The sequence below is a fragment of the Aquila chrysaetos genome (genome assembly GCF_900496995.4).
Source record: "Aquila chrysaetos chrysaetos chromosome W unlocalized genomic scaffold, bAquChr1.4 W_unloc_3, whole genome shotgun sequence".
Lineage (NCBI taxonomy): Eukaryota > Metazoa > Chordata > Aves > Accipitriformes > Accipitridae > Aquila > Aquila chrysaetos.
In genome coordinates, this window is record NW_024470323.1 from 429,106 (window position 1) to 446,476 (window position 17,371).

The 17,371-nt window shown below is 41.0% G+C and overlaps 1 protein-coding gene across 1 annotated transcript in view; it reads left to right on the plus strand.

Annotated features, from left to right (window-relative positions):
- The window catches only part of LOC121232399 (adenomatous polyposis coli protein-like), a 127,817-nt gene that overhangs the window by 69,931 nt on the left and 40,515 nt on the right, over positions 1-17,371 (plus strand). The window contains 1 exon segment of the mRNA XM_041121553.1: positions 9,774-9,857. Within this exon segment, the coding sequence (XP_040977487.1) occupies positions 9,774-9,857 (84 nt within the window).

The following is a 17,371-nucleotide window of genomic DNA, read 5'->3' on the forward strand; positions in this document are numbered from 1 at the left end:
GCCCGATACGTCAGATCCACAGGAGTATAAGGCTCTAGTGGGCACTAGTGGACAACGTACCTTAGTACTATTAAGATATAAAGGGGCAGAACCCATCTGTATTTCTGGTGTGACAGGGGGATCCCAACAGTTAACTCTATTGGAGGCTGAAGTAAGCCTAACGGGGAACGAGTGGCAGAAACACCCCATTGTGACTGGCTCTGAGGCTCCATGCATCCTTGGCATAGACTGCCTCAGGAGAGGGTATTTCAAGGACCTAAAGGGGTATCGATGGGCTTTTGGTATAGCTGCCTTGGAGATGGAGGGAATTAAAAACAGCTGTCCACCTTGCCCAGTCTCTCGGAGGACCCTTCCAATGTGGGGTTGCTGAGGGTTGAGGAACAACAAGTGCCAATTGCTACCACAACAGTGCACTGGTGGCAATATCGCACCAACCGAGACTCTCTGATTCCCATCCACAAGTTGATTCGTCAACTGGAGAGCCAAGGAGTGATCAGCAAAACTCGCTCACCCTTTAACAGTCCCATATGGCCAGTGCGAAAGTGTAATGGAGAGTGGAGACTAACAGTAGACTATCGTGGCCTGAATGAAGTCATGCCACCGCTGAGTGCTGCCGTTCCAGATATGCTAGAACTTCAATATGAACTAGAGTCAAAGGCAGCCAAGTGGTATGCCACAATTGACATCATTGCTAATGCATTTTTCTCAATCCCTCTGGCAGCAGAGTGTTGTCCACAATTTGCTTTCACTTGGAGGGGCATCGAGTACACCTGTAATCAGCTGCCCCAGGGGTGGAAACACAGCCCCACCATTTCCCATGGACTAATCCAGACTGCACTGGAAAAGGGTGAAGCTCTGGAACGCCTGCAATACATTGATGACATCATTGTATGGGGCGACACAGCAGAAGTTGTTTTTGAGAAAGGGAAGAAAATAGTTCAAATCATTTGAAGGCCGGTTTTGCCATAAAAGAAAGTGAGGTCAAGGGAACTGCATGGGAGATCCAGTTTTTAGGAATAAAATGGCAAGATAGATGTCATCAGATCCCCATGGATGTGATCAACAAAATACCAGCTATGTCTCCACCAACTAATAAAAAGGAAACACAGGCTTTCTTAGGTGTTGTGGGGTTTTTGGAGAATGCATATTCCAAATTACAGTCTGATTGTAAGCCCTCTCCATCAAGTGACCCAGAAGAAGAAGAAGTTTAAATGGGGCCCTGAACAACAGCAAGCCTTTGAACAAATTAAGCGGGAGATTGTTCATGCAGTAGCCCTTGGGCCAGCCCAGGCAGGCCAAGATGTTAAAAATGTGCTCTACACTGCAGCAGGGGAAAATGGCCCTACCTGGAGCCTCTGGCAAAAAACACCTGGGGAGACCCGAGGCCGACTCCTGGGGTTTTGGAGTCGGGGATACAGAGGATCCGAGGCTCGCTATACTCCAACTGAAAAAGAGATATTGGCAGCATATGAAGGAATTCGAGCTGCCTCAGAAGTGGTTGGTACTGAAACACAGCTCCTCTTAGCACCCCGACTGCCAGTGCTGGGCTGGATGTTCAAAGGGAGGGTCTCCTCTACACATCATTCAGCTGATGCCACGTGGAGTAAGTGGATCACACTGATCACGCAATGGGCTCGCATAGGAAACCCCAGTCGCCCAGGAATTGTGGAAGTGATCACGGACTGGCCAGAAGGCAAAGATTTTGGCATATCGCCAGAGGAGGAGGTGACACGTGCTGAAGAGGCCCCGCTGTATAATAAACTGTCAGAAAATGAGAGGCAATATGCCCTGTTCACTGATGGGTCCTGTCGCATTGTGGGAAAGCATCGGAGGTGGAAGGCTGCTGTATGGAGTCCTATACGACAAGCTGCAGAAACTGCTGAAGGAGAAGGTGAATCAAGTCAATTTGCAGAGGTGAAAGCCATCCAGCTAGCGTTAGACATTGCTGAAAGAGAGAAGTGGCCAGTGCTCTATCTCTATACTGACTCGTGGATGGTGGCAAATGCCCTGTGGGGGTGGTTACAGCAATGCTGCCAGAGCAACTGGCAGTGCAGAGGCAAACCCATCTGGGCTGCCGCACTGTGGCAAGATATTGCTGTTCGGCTAGAGAATCTGGTTGTAAAAGTACATCACATAGATGCTCATGTACCCAAGAGTCAGGCCACTGAAGAACATCAAAACAACCAGCAGGTGGATCAGGCTGCTAAGATTGAAGTGTCTCAGGTGGATCTGGACTGGCAACATAAGGGTGAGCTATTTATGGCTCTGTGGGCCCATGATACCTCAGGCCATCAGGGAAGAGATGCAACATATAGATGGGCTCGTGATTGAGGGCTGGACTTCACCGTAGATACTATTGTTCAAGTTATCCATGAATGTGAAACACGTGCTGCAATTAAGCAAACCAAGCGGTTGAAGCCCCTGTGGTATGGAGGGCGATGGCTGAAATATAAATATGGGGAGGCCTGGCAGATTGACTATATCACACTCCCACAAACCCAGCAAGGCAAGCGCCATGTGCTTACAATGGTGGAAGCAACCACCAGATGGCTGGATACATATCCTGTGGCCCATGCCACCGCCCGGAACACTATCCTGGGCCTTGAAAAGCAAGTCTTATGGCGACACGGCACCCCAGAAAGAATTGAGTCAGACAATGGGACTCATTTCCGAAACAACCTCATAGACACCTGGGCCAAAGAACATGGCATTGAGTGGGTATATCACATCCCCCATCATGCACCAGCCTCCGGGAAAATCGAATGCTACAATGGACTGTTAAAGACTACATTGAGTGCAATGGGGGCGTGGAACCTTCAAACATTGGGATACACATTTAGCAAAGGCCACCTGGTTAGTCAACACCAGAGGATCTGCCAATCGGGGTGGCCCTGCCCAGTCAGAATTTTTACGTACTGTAGAAGGGGATATAGTCCCTGTAGTGCACATGAAGAATATGTTAGGGAAGACAGTCTGGGTTAGTCCTGCCTCAGGCAAAGGCAAACCCATCTGTGAGCTCCCGATGCAGCATGCAACAATGCAAAACCACACACCATCTTTCCTGCCCTGAGAGACTGTTACGACAGGAGACCTAAAGTCTTGGATTAAATGAACTCAATGGACACATTAGAGGTATGGCCCATAGACTAGGGGAATGATAACTCTGTTTGTTTATATATATATAGCAAAGAATGGAAAAGTGATGGTATATAATTGGAAAGTGTAGGATCTGGCCATGACATAGATGGTATAGAATAAGGGGTGGATGATGTTCTGGGTTTGGCTGGGATAGGGTTAATTTTTAGAAGAAGCTGGGAGGTGGCACAGCAAGGATAGCCGAATGGAACTAGCCAAGGGGATATTCGATACCATACTGAAGTCATGCTCAGTATATAACTGGGGGAGCTGGCCGGGGGAGGAGGGATCTGGTTCGGGAATAGGCTGAGCATAGTGTTCTGGGTGGTGAGCAATTGCATTGTGCATCAGTTGCTTTATATATTCTTTTATTGGTATTATTGTTATTATTATTTCTTCTCTCCTTGTCTTGTCCTATTAAACTGTTCTTATCTTAACCCACGAGATTTTACCTTTGTCTTCCAATTCTCCTCCCCATCCCACCGGGGGGAGGGGAGGAGTGAGCGAGCAGCCACGTGGTGCTTTGTTGCCAGCTGGGCTTAAACCACGACACTGTAGATCATCTCTACCAGCACTAATTCCCTCAGATACTGGGCACCTCCCTCAGTGGTGGTTTACTTGCCTTGGTAGTTTACAACATCTTCCTTTTAGGAGTTACCTTGCCTTCACACTTGACAGGAGCCACCTTTGGAAGCTGCAGATTATTGCCCCTCCTATGATCCCTTTTCTGATTCCCCAGTCCCTAGCTAGGGATCCCAGCTGCTGGACATCCCTACCCTCTGTCGTGGTTTAACCCCAGTCAGCAACTAAGCACCATGCAGCTCATTCACTTCCCCCTCACCCAGTGGGATGGGGGAGAGAATCGGGAAAAAGAAGTAAAACTCATGGGTTGAGATAAGAACAGTTTAATAGAACAGAAAAGAAGAAACTAATAATGATAAATGATAACTCTAATATAACGACAACAGTAATAATAAAAGGATTGGAATATGCAAGTGATGCACAATTTAATTGCTCACCACCCGCCAATCGACGCCCAGTTAGTTCCTGAGCGGCAATACCCCCACCCCCACTTCCCCCAGTTTATATACTAGACGTGACGTCACATGGTATGGAATACCCCATTGGCCACTTTGGGTCAGCTTCCCTGGCTGTGTCCTGTGCCAACTTCTTGTGCCCCTCCAGCTTTCTCGCTGGCTGGGCATGAGAAGCTGAAAAATCCTTGACTTGAGACTAAACATTACTTAGCAACAACTGAAAACATCAGTGTTATCAACATTCTTCACATACTGAGCCCAAAACATAGCACTATACCAGCTACTAGGAAGACAATTAACTCTATCCCAGCTGAAACCAGGACACCCTGTAATTCCTGACTATGGGCCCCAGTATCCCAGCATCAGAACAACCAGCTGATAATTCACTCACCTGGCTGGTGGCAGTAATCTTTTTGCATATCTCACAGCTCACTCAGGTATAGGGACTGGGTGGTTTCTACATCTTCTGTGATTTCTCTCTCTTCCCCCTTCTGTTCTTGTGACTGCTCTGCTGCAGAACAGGCTGCGTCTTCTGATTCTTCCTCATGCTCCCTCTCAGGAAGAGCATCTTCCTCCCTTACTAACTGGGTCAACCTGTGCTGCCATTGTTTCTTCTGCACTACAGACACGACTGTTACATTTGAGGGTTGAGTCTGTGGCTTCGCCACAGCATCTGTTTGTATGTCCTCAGATCCAGAGTCCCTCTTGCTCTCTTAAGGGTGCTGGACAGAGGCTCGGTAGGTGTAGGCCAGAGCCCAACACAGTGTGAGAAGTTATGTCTCTTTGGTATAGACAAGGCATCCTTTCTTCAAGTGGTCTGCTGCTTTAACAGGATTCTGCGCCTGTTTGGGTGTGAAGTCCCAGATCATTGGAGGTGAAAACCATTCTAGGCACCTACCCAAATTCTCCCCCACACTTTGCTGCCCATGACTCGACTGCCTCAGGGCATGTCCCTGCGTGGCATTCCCAACCTCAGGGCACATCCCTGTGTGGCGTTGGTTAACCTCAGGAAAAGCCAAAATCAGATTCATGGTGCACACCAATACGAGCATTTTGGGATATTCAAGAAAATGAAGGGCCATTGCAACAAGGGAGGAAACACCTACCCTGGAGAAGAGGGGGGAGGTGCCATTTTTCATTTGCCCCACAAAGTGGCTCCCAGAGGAGAAAAGGAAAAAGGTTTAATTGTTAATTGTCTCCAGAAGATGCTTCCTGGAGTACTGGGACAGCAGCAGTGGAGATCCCAAATACCAGATTAGGCTGAAGGCCAGTGATTTTATCATAGCTCTCCCAGGCAAAACACAACAAAGTGATAAAGAATACAGCAAAAGGTGAAAGCAGCCATTAACAGGCACTGGTGTTTGATGTACAGCAAGAGAGGGAACAATCAACGGAGCAGATGAGGGAACAAATAAATCAGTACTGAGAGCAAACAAGTTAAGATCGTGACCAGCAACAGCAAGTAACAGCCTGCCAAGCGACACCTAAACAGGTGTAACAGCTATGAATTCAGTCTAACACACTCCAATCAAATCTGTTGTTATCTTGAACCCCTCAAGCCCCATGTTGGGTGCCAAAAAGAACTGTTGTGGGTTGACCCTGGCCAGCAACTAAGCACCCACACAGCCACTCACTCGCTCACTCCCCACCACAGCAGGATTGGGGAGAAAATCAGAAGAGCAGCAGTGAGAAAAACTCATGGGTTGAAATAAAGGCAGTTGAGTAAGTGAAGAGGGGGAAAAATGGAGGGGGAAGCAAGTGATGCAAAGTCAATTACCAGTCTCTGAGCAACGGCGACTTTGGAAAGACTCCCCCTCCCCCGATTTTATTGCTGAGCATGACATTGTATGGCATGGAATATCCCTTTGGTCATTGGGATCAGCTATCCTGGCTGTGTCCCCTCCCAAATTCTTGCCCACCCCCAGCCTACTTGCTTTGTGGGGGCAGAGTGAGAAACAGAGGCGGCCTTGACACTGTGTAAGTACTGTTCAGCAATAGCTAAAACAGTGGTGTGTTATCTACACTGTTTTGGTCACAGGTCTAAACCACAGCAACATAGGGGCTGCTATGAACAAAATTAACTCCATCCCAGCCATATCCAGTACACCTGGAGTCTTGCAGAGATCAAGATTTCAGCAGTGTTAGATTTGTACATTTGTCTTGATTGTAAATGTAATGCAGACCAACCCATTAATAATTTTCTCTACTTTTTATGTTATATTTTTATTTGAAGAAAAGATTATCCATGTTTTTAAAACAAAGTATTTTAAAGCAAAATTCTATTCCTTATTTTTATTTTTTAGTAAGTGTTTATTTTTCTATCACTGTGAAGAGAGGATTTTTTTTGTTAAAATTCTTACTAGGGCAGTGAAATCCAAATAATTTCTAATTTTAAATGTTAAGATACTGTATCCATAGATCTTATGGTGATGATTAAATGTAATAAAATGAATAGGAATATACTATGAACAAATAGGAATAAAAAGTGATGTTTCTTGTATGGATTTTAAAGTTAAAACCATTCCTAAATGCATTCAGATACTTGAAAGTTCATTCCTATTCATGCAAAAGCACAAGTAATCAAATGACTGTTAACTAATGTAAAAATAGACATAGTATTCACATAAAGCAGAGCACTGAGATAATGTTTTCTTATTTTATTTAATAATAAATTATTAAATAAAATATTTGTATAAAATTATTGTAATTAAAATTATTGTAGAATTATTGTTTATTTAATCTTTTTCTTATTATGTAGTTTAGAACCATTTGTCTTCTATACTATTAAACTGTTTGAGTTTTTAATCATAGAATCATAGGATCGTAGAATGGTTTGGGTTGGAAGGGACCTTTAAAGGTTATCTGGTCCAACTCCCCTGCAATGAGCAGAGACATCTTCAGCTAGATCAGGTTGCTCAGAGCCCCATCCAACCTGACCTTGAATGTTTCCAGGGATGGGGCATCTATCACCTCTCTGGGCAACCTGTTCCAGTGTTTCACCATCCTCATCATAAAAAATTTCTTCCTTATATCTAGTCTGAATCTACCCTCTTTCAGTTTAAAACCATTACCCCTTGTCCTATTGCTACAGGCCCTACTAAAAAGTCTGTCCCCATCTTTCTCATAAGCCCCTTTAAGTAGTGGAAAGCTGCAATAAGGTCTCCCTGGAGCCTTCTCTTCTCCAGGCTGAACAACCCCAACTCTCTCAGCCTTTCCTCACAGGAGATGTGTTCCACCCCTTCGATCATTTTTGTGGCCCTCCTCTGGACCCACTTCATCAGGTCCATGTCTGTCTTGTACTGAGGACTCCAGAGCTGGATGCAGTACTCCAGGTGGGGTCTCACCAGAACAGAGTAGAGGGGCGGAATCACCTCCCTTGACTTCCTGGCCACACAAATTTGAGGTCTCTTGTAAGATACCCAGTAATATGGACATTTTCTTGATGTTTTTTGCCTTTCCCTTATCATCTTCATCTAAGTAAAGCTCAGCATTATTCCTACTGCTATGCTTTGTTATTTTGTGTTTACATAGCAAAAAGTATAATTTGTCTTCATTCAGTGATTTACTGACTTTAGGCTCATTTCAGGTTCATTATTGAACAAATTAAATTAGGTTCTTAGAGTTTTGATTGCTGTTCATCAAACTTACCACTGTTGATTCCTGGTACTTGTTTGACTGTATACCTCTACTGTTGTATGTTTGTCTTCGGACTGTAAACCCTTTGGGGCAGGAAATGCATTCTTTTTTCTGCTTGTACAGTGTTTGGTGCAAAATGGTTGATGGATCTCCTCAAGTCCCCTGTAATACAAATAATGAATAAGCAGAGAGAAGAACGTTCTGATGTTTAAATCTCTGGACTAAAATTTGGGAGATATAGACTGAATTGCTCTCCTTTTGAGAACTTCATCATTGATACTTGACAAATCATGTAATCTTTACTTGTTTTTCTTCTGGAAAAAAAAAAAAGAATCCCCGCTTTTAGTTGTATATATACATATACTCAGTTTCTCTGAATGTCCTTTATGAAATAAATTACTGGTTAAACAGAAAGAAACTCAGTTTGGGGAAAATTTAAGTCATTCTTAAAGACAAAAAGGAGAGATATGTTATGTGAGTCGTGCATCATGTCACCAATATATAGTTATTCCCAGTAATATAATTTTATTATCTTTCTAATACTTAAGAATTTCCTGATCCAAGAGAGAAGGGGAATGAATTAGCTGTCTGCCTCATGTCATGCTGAGGCTTCTGTGTGTGTAGCTTTCAAATTTTATTGGCCTTTTTTTCTGATACTTTGCTTTACAAACAAATATCTAATTCATAGTTTACTATTTGTAACTCCACTAAGTGTTGATGTTTAGGATGCTTTTCCCACAGCTTATTATCCTGCATGTTTTAAAAATTCATTCTGTTCTTTGTGATTATATTTTTTTCTGTGTTTCTAAAATTTCTAGATTATATTGTGTTTCTATTACAATTTACAAGTGTGTTCTTTGGCATTTGCAGCTTTTTTTAAAGTTTATCTTACTTCCATCTTCAGATTATAAAATGTTAAATAAGGCTGATTATAATGCTGATCCTTGCAGTGTCCGCTAGATTCACAAAGCCTTTCCTCTTTTAGTATAGCACTGTAAATGTTATTCAGGTAAAATGATCAGGGTTTTTTTTTAAACTGTGCATTCGATTTTTACGCTATCCATTATACAAAACAAAGTCCTATTTAATCAGTTCAGTGTTTTGTTTCTGTCCTGATATTATTGGGCTAATTATTTTCTGCCCACTTTTAAAGTCAAATAATGTCAATTTATTATCAAGCTGATAGAGGGATATATCACTTATTGCATTCACTTATTGTTTCACAGATTCATAATGCATCCTGTGCTCTACAGTATAACTTACATGGAGTATATGTATCCTGTAAAGTTCGGTTTTTCAACATTCCATTTACTAACCACAGAATGATTGCAGTGGGAAGTGTCAATATAGCTATAAAAGACTTGCATCAGAAATATCTATAAAATCTCAGACAAACCAAAGAAGCAGTATATAGTTTTCTTTTTACTAAACCTGTAAATTGTTTGGAATTTGTAGGAACAAAAAATATTCAGAGGCTGTGCATAGGCAAATTTCCCAAATCATCATAGTAACTGAAAATAATCAAAGACATTCAGGATTTTATACCTTCGAAACAATCTGCAAATATAAATCTCTCTCAAATCTCTGTAAGGCAAGTAGAAGTCTAACATTTGAGATTAAATAATTTGCTAAAAACCTGCATAGAATGTCAATTTCAGAAATAGGAAAATTGTGCAAGTTTACTGAAATGTTTTTCTATACCTGGGCTTGTACTGTGTAACAATCTAATATTATATCCAAATTAGTGTCAGTTTTATTAAAAACCCAACTACCCATTTTATTTGAATGTTTGCAATCATGCCTGTTTTTTTATTGTCAAGAACATTTTTGGAATTACTATATGAATGAAGTAGTTCTGTTTTGCAGTCAGCTATATTTGCAATGAACTCTTCTCATTGTCATTCTGTACAGTAATTATAAGGAATTTTTTTAAAAAAATCAAACATGAAAATACATTCATTTCAGGTAAGGGTGATGAGGATTCAACAAATAGAGAAGGATGTTCTTTGTATACAACAGCTCCTGCAATCACAAGCAGCTGAAGCAGAGGTTAGTGAACAATTTCTTGCCTTCTTTTGATTAGGATATGTATCTTTTTAAAAAAGCAAATATACTTAAATGAGTATATTGGTGGGCAGCATTATTTGTATCAGCAAGTGATGTCATGGTTCATAAATTAGTCAATATTCATAGGCTGTAGCTGCCTTGGGAATAAAATTTGGTAGCATGTTACTTGCTCTGTTAGCAATGAACTGATGGTGGAAAACTTGGAATATTCTTTATACTACTGTTGAATTTTAATCAATAATTATATATAATTTAAAAGTTTAACTAGCAATTTCAATAAAAAGGTCAAAGTGCAATGTATTATAAAGGCCAAGCATTGGCTTTAGCAAATAATTATAACAGTTTTGCATGTCTTTCTAAATATGAATCTCTGATAAGCAGCTTCATGGTTTGCTTATCTTTTGAGATAAGAAAAAAAGGGCGAATACAGTTTCTGTCAGACTTCGTTAGAGAAGCCTTGCATGTTTTTAGTGTTTAAGTATTGGGTTCTATATTAAGAAGTACAAGATAATGTTTCCTGTAAATGGCAAAGTCCATAATAATAATAGTCATTAACAAAAACTGCACTCACAGTGGAAATTAATTTACAAGCTCAACTCTTTCTCATACTTGTAAATTAACTATAAATTGTATGTTGGACCTGAATATTTTATTGTTTGTCTTTGCCCAAAATAACTACTGTGAAAGTTCAGGGCACCTTTTGAATTATTAAGGGATAGAGATTTTCCCACTGTAGAAGATAAATTATTTCACAATTCCAGGTTTTTTGGGAAAATCTGGTATTATAAGTGAAGCTGACTGTAGTGTGTATAATTAAAGTTGTCTAGTCTTTTGACATGTTAGCCAGTCCAGCTGAAATTTTGTTTGATTTATGCCCTTGATTGCTGCTTTTAAAAATCACTAAACATTTTGGAGAATTAAATTATCGGTTTATTTTCCTAACCTTTTCATTTAATTCTGTCAGCACACTTACTTGTGGTAAAACATGGATTTGTTTTTTTGGAGGAAGTGACTTTTGCTTTCATAGTAAAATGTTTCCTAGTTTGGTTTGTATAAGTCTCCTAAAATCAGACTAGCAGACTTGCACAGTTGCTTTAAGCAACTGAATTAAATGACATTAGCATTGGGCTTTGTGGTCCGAACAGTAATGGGGTCTGACAAGACGTTATAAAAGAAAGCTTTATTGAGGCAGTAAGAAAGACGAGCAACAACGCACCCATACTGTTGTCTCTCAAACGGGGTTCGTTTACCCGGCGTGCAAGCCAATAACACACAGAGTTGAGGTATTTTCAAATTAATTTCATTGATGCACATGAATGGGTGCCTGTCTTAAGACAGCACACCCTTGTCTCAAAAATTCCCACATTTATACACTTAAGTAATACATATTATAGAATCATAGAATCATTTAGGTTGAAAAAGACCCTTAAGATCATCAAGTCCAACCGTCAACCCAACACCACCATGCCCACTAAACCATGTTCTGACGTGCCACGTCTACATGTTTTTTGAACACCTCCAGGGATGGTGACAACACCACTTCCCTGAGCAGCCTGTTCCAATGCCTGACAACCCTTTCAGTAAAGAAATTTTTCCTAATGTCCAATCTAAACCTCCCCTGGCACAACTGGAGGCCATTTCCTCTCGTCCTATGACTAGTTACTTGACAGAAGAGACCAGCACCCACCTCACTACAACCTCCTTTCAGGTAGTTGTAGAGAGCGATAAGGTCTCCCTTAAGCCTCCTTTTCTCCAGGCTAAACAACCCCAGTTCCCTCAGCCGCTCCTCATAAGACTTGTTCTCTAGGCCCTTCACCAGCTTCATTGCTCTTCTCTGGACACGCTCCAGCACCTCAGTGTCTTTCCTGTAGTGAGGGGCCCAAAACTGAACACAGTACTCGAGGTGCGGTCTCACCAGTGCTGAGTACAGGGGAACAATCACTTCCCTGCTCCTGCTGGCCACACTATTTCTGATACAGGCCAGGATGCCATTGGCCTTCTTGGCCACCTGGGCACACTCCTGGCTCATATTCAGCCAGCTGTCGACCATCACCCTCAGGGAAAATAATATTCATTATTATTTCCCTAAATGATTGGTTCTTTCTTCTTCGCCTCTCATGTAAATTAGTGCGCAGACTCTATCTTCTTCCTTTATTGTCTTCTTTTGAGTAGGTGGTATCATTTGAGTAGGTGGTCAATGAGTCGGTGGTCACGATCTCCCCCTGTAGGAATTACCTTTTACCTACTTCTTACTCTGTCTTGGCAGTTTCAAGCGGTTCTTCAAGGTTTGTTGATCAGATTACAATCCATTATCTTTTTCTGACATAAGCATTCTACCTATCTACAAAGTCCCATTGTATAATAGTTTATTCCTAAACCCTAAATCATGTGTAGTTATTATTTCCCTACTTTAAATATTAATTGATGGGGGGAGGGGGGCGCTGTACACACAGGACTTTAGCAGCTCCCTGGTTATTTCAATCATATTATACATATTAATTGATAACAATTTGGTGACTCACCCAATCACTGACAGCAAACACAGGATCATAAGCGATGCCCTGGCTCTGGTGGACTGCCAGGGACACTTGGTGTCCAGGTCATCTGGCAGCAACAGCTAATCGTGCAAATGCCTTTTGAATGCGGGTAAGAGTCATGCCGGCTCTTGGATCCACCAATGGCAGTGTGATTTGAGAAACTCATACCTTACATGAAAAATGCAAGTGGCATCCTTCCTATGCTGCTGATGTCAGTCAGGGGGCAGGGTATCAGGAGGCAGCGTGTCAGGCTTCCAGTTTCCTAATAAAACTTTTTTGTTGTATGGATAGAAATTGTTGCAGAGGTATATAGCAACCATAGGGAAGGTGCAATCTCGTAGATGTCAGAAATAGTCAATTATAAGATTTAATCTCTAGTTTTGTTATGAAATTAAACTCTGTGCACTTCATAAGTCATTTTTAGCAAAATTACATATCTTTCCTCCCTTTCTCAAGTAACCTTAATTGAGCGGATACAGTAGATCGCATCTATTAAAGCTTGCTTCTGAAGTAACAAGCTCCTCTATTAACTATAAACCTTTTTTTAATTAATATATTTAAATGTCAAGTATGTAGTCTGGAGACAAATTTATTCTTCAACCAGAAAAAGAAACTAGGATTCTTATTCTCCAGCAGTTATTTGTCAATGGTTTACAAAAAATTTTAACGTCCTTTTTACTGAGCTGTTTTCTCTATATCTCAGATAATAGCCTCTTCCTATTAGCAGACATTCTTTTAAGGCAATCATGCTGATTAGTGCTTTGGATTTTAAAGGTATTTGTTACTAACCTGGCCAGTGACCAGTGTGGATTGATAAGGTTACCTATGATGGTATTTCTGTTTTCCCAGGTGGTGTAAGACATACTTATTTTTAAATAAAGAAAAATATGTTAAAAATAATAAAATTGCTTAGTACTGAAAAGTTAGCAGTGTATGTAGCGTGGCTACATATCAAGGTGCCGCGATTAGATCACTGGTCGGCCCGGACCAGGGAAGAGACAGATAACACACATGGTGTGAGCGTCAACTCCGTCTTTTATTACACAGTTAATTCCTTTTATACTAACAACAGTAGGTGGGATCACTGATACGTCATAGGGAGGCGACGACTAGCCTTCTACCTTTCCGTGACATCGCGAGATCTTCCGAACGCCGTACCCTACAGTGTAAAACAACATAGCCTCCTTTAGTGTAAATATGATACACTTGTTAAATACACTTAGTCTTTACTACACAGTATATAGGATTTGGCTGAATTCAGGGCGTTGAATAGAAGATGAATGGGACAGTGATAAGAAAAGAGAGGATACTCTTCTGTCTTTAAAGCCTAGGACTATAGTCCAGGAAGGTCAGGGTCTTGTCCATGTTCTGCCATGGACTTCTTGTGAGCAATATTATTACATTATAATTTTTTATTTTCAGATAACTATAAAAGACATTTCTTTGCATAATGTTTGTAACTTTCTCTAAAATCAGTGTGTCATGGTTTAACTCCAGCCAGCAACTAAACACCACGCAGCTGCTCACTCACTCCCCCCCCACCCAGTGGGATGGGGGAGAGAATCGGGAAAAAAAGTAAAACTCGTGGGTTAAGATAAGAACAGTTTAATAGAACAGAAAAGAAGAAACTAATAATGATAATGATAACACTAATAAAATGACAATAGTAATAATAAAAGGATTGGAATATACAAGTGATGCACAATGCAATTGCTCACCACCCTCCAACCGACGCCCAGTTAGTCCCCGAGAGGCAATCCCCCCGCCCCCACTCCCCCCAGTTTATACACTAGATGTGGCGTCACATGGTATGGAATACCCTGTTGGCCACTTTGGGTCAGCTGCCCTGGCTGTGTCCTGTGCCAACTTCATGTGCCCCTCCAGCTTTCTCGCTAGCTGGGCATGAGAAGCTGAAAAATCCTTGACTTGAGACTAAACATTACTTAGCAACAACTGAAAACATCAGTGTTATCAACATTCTTCTCATACTGAACTCAAAACATAGCACTGTACCAGCTACTAGGAAGACAACTCTATCCCAGCTGAAACCAGGACACAGTGGTATTCTTGTCATGTGACATTTAGAGATGACGTGCGGAAACAGACTCCACAATCAGTGAGATTGTAAAGTAGGTATGTTTATTCAGCGCTGGGCAGCACGGGGGGTAGTCCCACCAAAGTCGTGCGCGCCTGACTCGGCAGTTCGCTTCAAATTTATACAGTCAAGTGTTACATATACATGGAGTTTCGCAATATGCCTATACATAGGCATGACCTATCCCCGCTTCATATTAAAATTAGTTCCAAGAAGTCACAAGGCCGGTCTTGGCTGGTTTTTGGGGTGGACTGCTGCTTCTTATCAGGGACTATCTCCTGCCCCAGCCAGCCTCAACAATGCAAACATTAAGCATCACTTCTCATCCTCTTGGGCCAACAATACAAACGTTAAGCACCACTTCTCATCCTCTTGGGCCATGTCTACCTCTATTGAAATTTCTTTAACTTCATTATAAGCTAGATAATCATTAAACAGTTCTTATCTACATCCATATATCTACTACATCTACTAAGGTTCCTTTGGCTCCCCGTTTCAGAGAGAGGTGCCCATCTTTATTTCAGAATGAGAATAAATTTAATTTACATTTTTTTGTTCCACCATTCAATAATAAAGTTGATGCATCTTTTCAGTAAGATGAGAGGGAAGCACAAAAATTACCAGTCTAATGTACAGGTTTTCTCTGCATAGAATGTCTGGTTTGTTATTGGACAGATATAATTAGTATAGTTTTCAAAACAATTTGAGGATATTTTCAAAAAATGTGTTATGAAAGCTTTCAAAATGCTTCTGAACAAAACCGCCCAATTTATTATTAGTGATCTGATTTTTATTTATTTATTTATTTACTCTAAGTTTAGAGAGAAGTTGGACTTGAAATCTGTAATTAATTCTGATGGGATCATAGTTAGGGATAAGGAAATCAACTGTCACCTATGGTGGTAACTATATTGTCACTATCAGGTGATAAAATTGCCTTTTTACCACCTAACAAACTGTTTCAATCAATGTATAAGGAGGTCACAGTTGACTAAAATGACACTGATAACTTTAGGAGGTAAAATCGTAAAATGAGGCATCTGTGCGTGTACACCACTGTGAAAGCAGTTCACTATCACATTATCAAACAGCTGTCAGCTTCCTTAGTAGGGAAACTAAGCAATTCAATAGCTGAAAGTCCTTTCTCTGTGCCTTTACCACATACTGCCTTACAACCTCCCTATAGTTGCATTCAAGTGTGCAACAAACACCTCATTCATATCTGCTCCCTTGACATCTCCTCAGATTGCAGTCCAGTAGTGTGGACATAGTTCTGGAAATAAGCTTTGGTAGAGAAGAGTAAATATTATACCACATAAACCTAGTCGGATGATGAGTTTCAGAAAAGGGATGGGGATACGTTTTGAAGAGCAATTTGGTGGGGACCTGTGTACAGGCGCTTAAAAAGTTGTAGGGTAGTGCTAAAAGGAGAATAATGAGTTGGTCAGCAAATTGAGGAGGTGCACAGCCTCAGGGAAAAGGTAATTTACTGGAAGAGAAGTACTATAAGATATGGTACTCTATTTTAAGAGAATTTTACTAATGTTCAGAATTAGTTAAATATGTGTGATATTGTAGTACAAGTGGTATGAACTTAGTCTGAATAGCCTTAAATAATTGATTGCTGTGTTACCATTGCTTTCTCTCATTACAGAATTTTTCTCTCTTTTTCTGGAAAAAATAGCACAGTATTGTTACGGAGGCACGCACAATCAAATCCAACAGGTGTTAAAAGTCAGATTTATTCTTCAGTAAAAAGTTAGTTAGTTAGTTAGACCTCCGATAACATTAGTGAACCACAGGCTCAATGATGTAAGGGGAATTAGTACTACACAGCCAACTTAAGAATCCTTAAGATTCAAAAGTGATGACTCAAAACGCGCATATCACTCACCTAAAAGCTGAGGGCTCTCTGCCTTGAGGGGTTACCTCAGGTGGTGCCCCGACCCAAGGGGGAGTCCCCGACTGCAGACCCGCTGCTCCGAGGAGGACTGATTCCAACATGTCCTCCGGCGGGGTCCCGTTTATACCCTTCTCGAATCTGATCTGTGGTCATTTAATCCCTATTGGCCAAGAAGGTCACCTCAGTGTACCTGGCACATCTCGATTGGTCTGTTCAAATTTCAACCTGTGGCCTCTAGGGTTTGGGTTTTTTTTTCTCTTCTCCCTGCCTGGAGAAGTTTCATTTCCTGCTGGGGGGAGTGTACTGACTCACCTCAAGGACTCAAAGAGTAGTTTTTGTCTCAGTTCTTCACTCCAGTCCTTTCTCTTATTTGGCCTCTGAATACATGGAAATTCTTTAATATATCAAAATTTTCTTGTGGTATGTCCTATCAATAAAGCTTCTGGAAGGATTGGTTGTACATTTACACATTTTAGGACAGAGTTAACAGGGTACTGGTGGTTAAGGAGGGAGTAACTACACAGCTATTAATACTACATAGTGGTTTTTTAATCATTTTGCCAAAGGATGGCCATCTCCTGTGGGTAGCAACTAGATCTAGTTCTGAAATTGCCTGGTGGCAAGAAGAAAGGCAGTAGCAGTCAAACTGCAATGTCCATATAACTGAAAAATATAGACATGAAGCATTTATGATATTTTTATACTGTGCCTGATATAGTGATACCCAACTTGAATGTGCTTCTTATATTTATAAATATTTAATAATAAATATCATAGCTTGTCTACTGATTAAGTTGGCCACTAATTGCAGAATCTAAGTGCAATATATATTTTAGTATATGACAAAATATAATACTATACCATAGAAAATAGCTTTGGGAGATAAATCAGCAGAAAAACTTTTAAGACATTTTAAAGGTTTGGCAAAGTTGCTAACTCCTGTAAATGCTATTAGGAAAAG